Source organism: Sprattus sprattus (genome assembly GCF_963457725.1).
Source record: "Sprattus sprattus genome assembly, chromosome: 18".
Classification (NCBI taxonomy): Eukaryota; Metazoa; Chordata; class Actinopteri; order Clupeiformes; family Clupeidae; genus Sprattus; species Sprattus sprattus.
In genome coordinates, this window is record NC_137916.1 from 30,088,418 (window position 1) to 30,098,403 (window position 9,986).

The 9,986-nt window shown below is 43.6% G+C and overlaps 1 protein-coding gene across 1 annotated transcript; it reads right to left on the minus strand.

Moving 5' to 3' along the window:
* Window positions 1-5,220: 5,220 nt before the first annotated feature.
* Window positions 5,221-6,483, minus strand: LOC308379416 (neurogenic differentiation factor 2-like; the record flags this gene model as incomplete). Its single annotated transcript, XM_080856541.1, has 1 exon — window positions 5,221-6,483. One exon carries the CDS (start codon window positions 6,481-6,483, stop codon window positions 5,221-5,223), a length of 1,263 nt encoding a protein of 420 aa, XP_080712667.1.
* Between the last annotated feature and the right edge of the window lie 3,503 nt (window positions 6,484-9,986).

Sequence of the window (9,986 nt, forward strand, 5' to 3'; positions counted from 1 at the left end):
GGGTGTTGGGGAATATTAAGGAAATTGGCGGGCTGCGCGTGGACCACCCCTCCTTCCCCTCCTCGCGCACAGCTGCCCGCTAAAGGCCAAGAAACCTGCCCGGATAGTTGGATAGATGTCGTCCCTACTCTCGAATCTTTAACCACAATAATAATAATAATAATAATACATTTTATTTGTATTGCACTTTACATCATACAGATCTCAAAGTGCTACATATTCACAACACAAAAACAACAACAACAATGAACATAATTAGCAGAAAGCTTTTGAAAAAAGATAGGTTTTTAGGCCTTTTTAAAAAACGTCAGTAGACTGTGGGGCCCTGAGATGGTCAGGGAGGGCATTCCACAGCCTTGGGGCAGCAGAGGAGAAATCTGTTCGATGTACTTGTATTCCTACATTCCTCCTCACGGATATTTCTAGTCCATATTGGTTCTTGCTCACAGAACTGGCAACTTTGACAACTCGCATGCTCTTGACCCCTAACTAGGTCACAGCAAAACACGCTGGCCCGCGAGCTGACAAACACATCATGTACCAACACTATTTTTTACCACTATCTACAATACCTCTGCGGGCTGGGTGTCCGTTACAAGTAGTACAAATAACTATGAGATTAATGCATCATTGAAAAAGTACTGGTAGTAGAAAAAAAATGGTATGCCTTTCTCCTCAGTCCTATGTTAACTGTAGCCTATGTACTACTTAACAGCATACGTCATCCTGTAGCAAGAAAAGATCAGTACTACGTTGACTAAAACGTCATGTTTTAAATAACTGTTGAAATGTTTTACTATTTATATAGTTATAAAAAATAACCTAAGACATAGATATAAATTGTTGTATTCCATTAATACTCGTTTCCATTCACTGTCATACAATGTGTAGCGCGTATTTGGTAATGGTCGCTTTGAGGACATTTAGTAACATATGGGCTGCGGGCAGTGGTCCAAACTGTAGCCGGGCTCAGAACAAGGGATTACGCGAGTCATCCTCCGTAGGCTTGTAGTACATCTGTAATTCTTTGATTTCCACCTTATGTTCTTGAGTTGACAACAGTTGTAGCACGACTAGCAAGTAGTTTGGACGCGCCATCTCAGTAGTGAAATAAATAGAATGTGGAAAAACGCTAGCTGATAAATGGGGGTTCGGAGATATTTGTGGGTGTACGTTACTGAAATAGCCCACACCTATTTATTTATTTATTTATCTATCTTGTCATTTTCAGAGCCGATCTGAATGCAGATATTGATTATATTTTTTGTCAATGTGAATTTCGATATATTTTGGTTATTACATTTAGTCGAATTAGGCTACTTCCTCCGTTATGCGGCTATGAACAATATGAATTGAAAGACATAGACATGGACTCCATACTAAAAAAAAGCTTAAATGTATAAGACTGAACTGAACAATTTAATTAAATCAGTGCCTGCACTTTTAAGGCCATCAAATAAAATAATTCTCGTTGGTTTTGGTAGATATGTGTTGTGTAGGCCTACTGCAGCTCTGTTGTGTTATAGACAAAATAAATGTATTCAAATTGTTGTCATAGGCACATGAAGGAACATACGGCACTCTTAAACACATTAATATGTCGACTATATATAGAAAATGGGGGAAGCAGGCTAGACAAACCTCAAACCTCTGTCATTATAATCTCACTCGCCTCAAAAAACGGGAAGTGTGTGTGTAGACCTAAATGCGCAGTGAAGTTTAGACAGGCTGGATAGAAATTGGTAGAGTCATAAAGTGTTGTTCAGAAGTGATATATAATTGAAATTATTAACAAGAATCAAGACAACAAGTATAAAAATATCAAAGCATAAACAAACGAATAAATCTCATTGTGATTCAGTAGTTGGTATAAATATTATGAATATGTAAATAAACCGGGGAATTAACAAACTCTTTTAATGTTTACTGAATGATGTCAGAGGCTCATATGAGAGATTATCAAACGGAAAAGCAAGTCTTTGATTCCCGTCAACGGGATTTCGCTCCCGGTCTCGTGTCGGGCCACAGTTGGTTATGAGCCCGGTCTCTTCGCTTGCGCTGAAATATTCCTCTGAGTTCATGCAGCATGTTTTTTTCATTATCTTAATCTTAAAATGGTGTTTCTTTTGTCAGTTTATCACTAGCAGTGTTTTCATCTTTTAAAAAGTCCATCTGTTTCCACAGCGTTGTGCGTCTGCTAGTCTGAAGTCACGCAGGCTTAAGAACATTCAGGGATATCATTAATATTTGAACGTGCGAATGCTGCATCTTCATCCAGAGGTTTTACCCTCGCTTTCGTCTCGGGTATGACAAGAACACACACACTTGCACGCACGCACGCACACGCACACGCACACACACACACTGGGCTACCCGTGATTGTGCATCGCGCATGCTCGTATCTGTTTGATTCCACTTTGGATTTCAGGCCAAAATATTTTGGCACGTGCGTCAAGAACTCCCGGGAAAGACCGTGAGACTCTCAGGTGGGGGGGAAAAAAAAGAAACTGACGAGAGGAATACGTAGCACATATTGGATATGTCCATATTTCAAATATAAGTGCTTTTTAGCTGTAATTCTTTTGCAAAACATTAAAGGTGTTGTCTGTTAGCCAGGTCACACCCAGTTGGGTTTACTTCTTCCACAGTCATTTCACGGGAGCCTATATGCCACGATGTTCTGTGCCGTCTGCTACGCTGTGAGGTTACTACTTTGAGGAGATTTGTAAGCCGTTCCTGTTAGCCTTATTGGCCTCACACATAGATCCGGAGATCACACATTTCCTTCTCTCGGGATTAATACAGTATCCGTCTATCTATCTATCTATCTTTCTACCACATGCGAACCTCTCCGTGAAAATAACCATTGAAGGCAAAATTAACCGTTTTCACCCATTTTCAAGTTCAGAAGCAAAAACTGGAGAAATATGAATTGGTTCTTGGATCTTTTTGGACCTTATGTGAAGCCCTAAGCGTTATTTCGATTTCTATGTAGTTTATCAATAATGATTGAATCTTACTGTGTACGAGTGATTCTATGAACGATCTACAAAGCCTACCTACCATACTCATTAGTTTGATTTAACGAGCGCTGTCCATAACCAGTGCTGAAATATCACCTAATTTGATGATATTGGGTGACGTCACAGCTGTCTTGTGAACTTCATGCTAATTGCTAATACGACGAATGCACTTTAACATTATGGCTAACTTAAGTATAGACCATTTTCGAGTAGGCCTATGTCACACACACACACACACACACACACACACACACACACACACACACACACACTTAATACTAATGATTTTAAAAAGTAGGCTAATATTAAACCTGTACAGATTTTTTTATTAGGCCTTCCAAAGACGTCCAACATAAGTCTGCTTTTTGCTACTTGCAAGTATCCAGTGAAGGGCACGCTGCCCGAACAAGAGCTGGTTTGAGTATCCTTGAAGAAGGATAGGATGAGTAAGTGGTCAAGGAAGATAATGAGGAAATACGTGCATAAAATTGGGCCTATGGCTGATTGGGAAACAGAACAAGTTGTGTAGGCTACACTGTGTTACACTGCTCTCGCCGTTTTTATTTTGTTGTTTAATATTTTCGAATTATATTTTCATTAATTATTATGTTCTTTCCTCTGATGGAACTTCGTTCCCCAATCTCTACCACTTTTTGTACCAACTTGTGAACTAGTCCTAGGTCACAGTATGCCCCCATCAAAAGAAAAGAGGAAAGCTTAGACAAATAGAATTAGTAACGCCTCTGCCAATGTCTCATTTCATAACTTTGCCAATTATGTGTCCATAGTTTAATCATATTTTCATGATCCTAAAAATATCTTCTTTTTTTAGTTGTATGGTTGATTGCCTACAATAGAATAAAACAAATGACGGGAGAACTACTAGACCTACTTGAGTTAAGGTTCTTTCAGGAAACGCTTCGAAATTGTAAAATTTTCCGTAGGAGGGATTCTACGAACTGCTTAAAATGACGATGCTTTTGGTAAACACGGCCCTAAAATTCCCCGTTATGATATTGCATTGGTCTACCTCATGATGTTTTTTATAATTGTTGTGGTTGAAATGGTTAACATTAATTTTGTCATGCAAAATATGTAGACCATTTTGTTTGGCCCATCTTCAACAAATGTTTTTTTTTTCTGAAAAGGGTTTCATGACAAATGAAGAAATTATTATATTAATTGCCTGAAATGCTGATGCATATAAAAATATATACATTGTGGTGTTTTTTTAGCTTTTTGATTAGATAGATCTTTTGAAATTAAATAGCAATACATCTAAAAGTTACATACATTAAATAAGATCTAATAATGAATTTAAACTTATAAGAACTATTGGGGAAGGCAGGGTCTGCTCAGCGCACTGCTAATCATAGTAAAAATAATAAAAATGTTTAAATTTATATTCCTCAACCCAAAACACCAGCGTTTGCCTCATTTAAATAAATAAACAGTATGTATATGATATGTCTGGTACTCAGTGAAAAAACACCTAGCTATCTACTGCAAATGTAAACATTTAATTACAAAAAAAATAAACATAGGCTACGATACATGTCAAAGGTGTTCCACTTGAATACTTTCATATTTTAGGCTTTTTAAAGTAATTTTGATTCAATTTGCATTGCTTCTCATCTCTACCATATCATATCTTTGTGATACAATTCTTCAGGCCCACTACAGTTCCCTTTGGAAAACGATTGCTATACAAGGACACACCTTTTCAATTTCAATGATGGAGGCTGGGATAGCTCAGGGATGTTTTTGACTTTTATTTCTGTCAGTCTTTTCTTTTTTTAACTTGGCTATAGCCATGGCTCTGTACACATGATTCAAATAGTCATCTTTTCAGATTCACACCAGTGTCATAAATATTTGAAAGGAAATTAAATTAAAAGAAAAAAGTAAATAGTTTTGTCCTTCACAGTTTTGTGTCCACCAGTAACATCATCAGTGTTGGGAGTAGGGGGAGAAGTAACTGTGTTGTTACATGGGGGTGTGAATGCGGGTAAAATGGAGTTGGGAAATGTGTCAAATAGTACAATACACCAGGCTGATTTTGTATTCTTCACAACGCACATGCATTCACACACATGGACCTCTCACACGTACACATCTGACTCTCTCACACACACACACACACACACACACACACACACACACACACTCTAAAGATGAGCTGGGATCACTCCCGGGGTCAGTTGTGGAAGAAAGCGTTCACGTCCTCATAGAGAGCTGTGCGCTCGTGATGCATGTGCATGTCGTGGTGGTAAGGCAGCACGCCACCTTCTCCGTGCACGCCCGCTGCGGCTACCGCCCCGTGTGCCGCCCCTGCTCTGGAGCCAAACACCAGGCCGCCGTGCCCGCCCCCCGCCCCCGCCCCCGCACCGGCACCGGCTCTGGTCCCAGGCCCCGAGGAGTAGTGCATAGAGTAGTGGTAGCCCCTGCTGTCGGCAACGTCCGGTGACACCGCAGCGTCCTGGTGGCGCAGGGAAAAGTTCCCGTTGATGTAGAGGGGCAGAGGTGGGCTGGCGCCGGCCTCGTACTCCCCGCTGTCGTACTCCGGCGAGCCGCTGCCACCCCCGCCCCCACCCCCGCCTCCGTACAGCGAGTCATACGGCGGGCAGTATCCATGGGAACGCAGAGAAAGCCCCGAGCCCCCTGACCCCACCCCTGCTGCTGCTGCGCCTCCACACTGCGAACTGGAGAGGCGTGAGCAGGGGTACGGGTGGTACCCGTGGACCGAGGAGACGCCTCCGACGCCGCCCGAGGAGGGGTAGGGCCCGGCGCTGCCATGGTAACGGGCGGACGCGGGGTCCTGGCAGTGCTCCGTGAGGAAGTTCCGCGTGTTGAGCTGCAGGCAGCCGGCGACGAGGTTGGTGGTGGGCTGGGAGAGGCCCTTGCACAGCGTCTGCACGTACTGCACCAGGTCGGGCCGTTTCCCCGAGCGCAGGATCTCCGACAGCGCCCAGATGTAGTTCTTGGCCAGCCGCAGCGTCTCGATCTTGGACAGCTTCTGGGTCTTGGAGTAGCACGGCACCACTTTCCGCAGGTTGTCCAGGGCCGAGTTGAGGTCGTGCATGCGCGTGCGCTCCCGGGCGTTGGCCTTGTTGCGACGCACCTTGGAACGTTCCACACGGGCCGGCGTCATCTTTCGCTTCTTCGGCCCGCGTTTCCGTGGCTGGTCGTCATCGTCGTCGTCTCCGCCGCCGCCACCGGCTTCCTCCTCCCCTTCCCCATCCTCTTCGTCATCATCATCGTCCTCGTTATCTTCGTCATCTAGGGCGGCGTCAGAGGAGGGCGTCCGTCCGGCGTGTTCGAGCCGGTCGTCGCCGAGCCCCACCCGTACAGACCCCTCCTCCCGTGTCTTTGACTCCTCCCCCTCGCTGTCCTCGGCCCAGCTGGGGAATCGGTGGACGTTGGAGAGTAAGGACGGGTCACTGAACAGTCTGGTCAACATGGCACCTTTACAGTACCTCTGCAGCAAAACAAACAAACAAACAGAGACACACACACACACACACACACACACACACACACACACACACACACACATAACAAAAGAGAGGAGAAATCATTAACTCGGGTCTATGAAAAAACAATGACAGTGATTCACTGTAAATACAGTCAGATCTCCCAAAAACTTTGTTTGGAAATGCTGAAAAAAAAATCAAGACAAGGAATCCATTCATATAGCTCTGGGTAAAACTACATCAACTCTTCTGTTGGACTGTCGCTATTAAGGAGTATATTAAATTAAATGTGTCATCCTATGAGGACAGAGTTTAGGCTAATAAGGCAAAAATAAAAGGAGTTTAGGGTGAAGCTACACCTCTACATCTTGGGTAGCCTACTAATACTAATAATTTTGATCATAATAAATATGATCACCATGTATTTATTATAGGACATTCCGTTTAGTGCTTTAAGCCCTCGTTAGGGCTTTGCCTTTGTAAACTGAGAACCAACTAATCCTCTCAACCAATTTGTACATCTGCAATCTGTAAAGCAGTAATTTAACGCAATAATAGACTTATCTCATCGAGTCGGAACGCTATCGTCAATGTGGATCTGCATAGATTGATGTGAAACTCACACCGATGGCAAACCCATCCAGCGGCCTTCTGCCGAGCAACCAAGAGCCACCAGACGGGGCCTCGCGGTAATTTACCTCCCTGCTGTCGTCCGCGTGGCCTTTCGCGCCCTTGCACAGCGGGTCTCGGCGGCGCGAGCCACATTAGTGATCCCGTGGGGCGCGAGGTAAAGCACCGCCCAGCCCCCTATTCCCCAAAAGCCTCCCTCACGCGATCCTGGCTACATTCCAACACTATTCACACCACAGCCATCGCCCAAAAGAATCAACTAATCATTCCTTTCGAAAAACGAAGCGAAAATGCTATGATATCAAGACGTTAAACACCCCGCGAAGACTAAATTAATTGTTCAGCAGCTACCTACCAACCAAACAAACAAGAAATTGTCACATTTTGATTAAACATTTCTTAATTTGAAGTCATTAGATATCTCTTTTTGTTCGTTGGCACCTGCGGGCACCGGCGTAAAAGCCCCAGCTGAGCCCCGCGTGCAAGACCCGCGTGTTCTGTCTGTTGAGCTCATTAGTCTTCCTGTACCTTCTCTAACAACATCTGTCACTTTAATCAATAAATATTATTTTTAAGCAACATTATTATAACAATTTTTCTGTGTGTTTACACAACACAGTTTGAAATATGTAATTGGGTTAGGATATTTGTTGTAATGACATCCTAGTTCGCATGGAAAACAAAATTGTCTGTTTAAATTTTTATATTATTATGTTATTTTCTCTCTGTCCTCACACGAATTAATTTCCCCCTAGAATTGTTTCGAGTTAATTAAGTATGAGACGTATACACTGAACCCTTTTCTGCAACGAAACTTAAAAACGTCTCTGTGCTTTAAATGACCATAGGCCTAGCCAGCTGGACGGTCACCGCAATAAATCAGATATTTGATACTGGATATTTGTGTCAACAGTTGACTGAAAACGCACGTAATTATACCCTCTTGAGTAGACGGAAAACCACTTTAAAAGTTTATCTTGCGTGTGACCGACGAAGAGGGTGAAATTATGAACCTGTCTGTGTGTGTGTATGTGTGTGTGCTGAGAGAGAGAGAGCATGTGTGTGTGTGTGAGTGTGTGTGTGCCCATCAGACCCAAACACAAGGTGGGAGGCTTATTCACTCCAGGGTGTGCCACAGGCGAGATCAAGCTTTTGCATTAAGGGCGCCAGAGATTTGCTAAATGAAAAACTTTTAATTAGTGGTGCATGCTTTTTACAAGACATCCATTTAACAAGATTGTATGCAAGAACGGGCAAACTAAACGCATCCTTTAACTCCAGAATAACATGTGACAATATTGTTTATCTATTTAGCCGTCGTTAAAAATATATTTGCATGAAACAACATCAATTAGTTAAATTGATTTAGATGTATAAGCCTTTTTAAACAATCTTCTGTAAAATGTTGAATAGCCCGAGAGTAAACTCTAGGTAGCTAGCCAGGTTTAAAGCTTCATCTGATTATCAAATAACGATCACAAAAAAAAAAAACATTTACCATAAATCACTCTTCCCTTCTTGCACGTTTTGCCTTTTATTCAAGCTGTCCCACCCAACCGCTCAGCTTACCGACTGCGCAGAGAATACGGCAATAAATTCCCCAATTCGGGCAATTAGCTGACAGCAAAGGAGAAACCACACTCTCGCCGCGCACTCTCTCCCTCTCTCCCTCTCTCTCTCTCTCTCTCTCTGACTCTATCGCTTGATCCATCTCCGTTCTCTCTGTCCCTCTTGTAATGATTGTCAGACGCATTATCCATAACCGAAATCTTGGTTTAAAAAAGTGATTTTATCGCTCCATCTTGCGCTTGTAGGTAGGTGTGCGTGTCACGGTTATCCGCGCCAAACTGGCGTGAAATGATGAATTGCCCGCCTGTTAAAAGACAATTTGAGGCTCCGTGCTGTTCGAACCTGAAGGACGAATCGATTTGAGAGGAGATACAGCCATAACTGTAACGTACATGATCAATACAGAGCAATACAATATCCTTTAATCAACGGCATTCATTCCAAAACTAGCTATTATCGCGACTGGCGTTAGACACAACATGCGAGATAGCCTAGAAACGTGCGTGGTTAAACTCAGGTTTGCATTATTAATAGCTATGTATTAATTAAATTAATTATTTCCCAATTTCACGCGGTCACTCGACTCACCCCGGTTTGTTTACTCTCCAACTTACCTCCGCGGGAGCTCGTGAGGGGTGAAAATGCGCGTGTGCTCATCAGACCATCTTCAGGGACCGCGAGCCGAACGTACGTGTAGGTGCGGCCAGACAGGACTGTGTGTGTATGTGTGTGCGCTCTCCGCGTGCTGAGAGAGAGAAAAAAAGAGAGAGAGAGAGAGAGGGAGGGAGGGAAAGAGAGAGAGTGTGGCATCGCTACCAGGCAGGGCGACATACCAGCCTCGATGCCAGGCCATATGGTTGGCACGTCACCGGCAGGAGCCATCACACGAGCCTCGGTTGATTGACACGCGCGTGCATTCGGAGAGATTGCCTTCCCGCGGGAGGAGGAGCTCGCCATCTGTCACTGCGCGCTCACACAGCCAGAAAGAGAGAACGCGAGGAAGACAGAGTCAGGCTGAGATAGGAGTGAGATGGAGTTAGACGGATAAAGAGAACTGGATGGGAAAACAGGCAAACCGTTGGGCATAGATAATGGCACCATTCGGGCAAATCAGACACCCCTCAACCTATTTTGGAATCACTACTTTTTAAAAGCAAGCAAGCAAGTGGTAAAGATAAAGTGATGGAGGAATGTGTGTGTGTGTGTGTGTGTTTGTGTGTGTGTGTGTGTGTGTGTGTGTGTGTGTGTGTGTGTGTGTGTGTGTGTGTGTGTGTGTGTTTGTGTGTTTGTG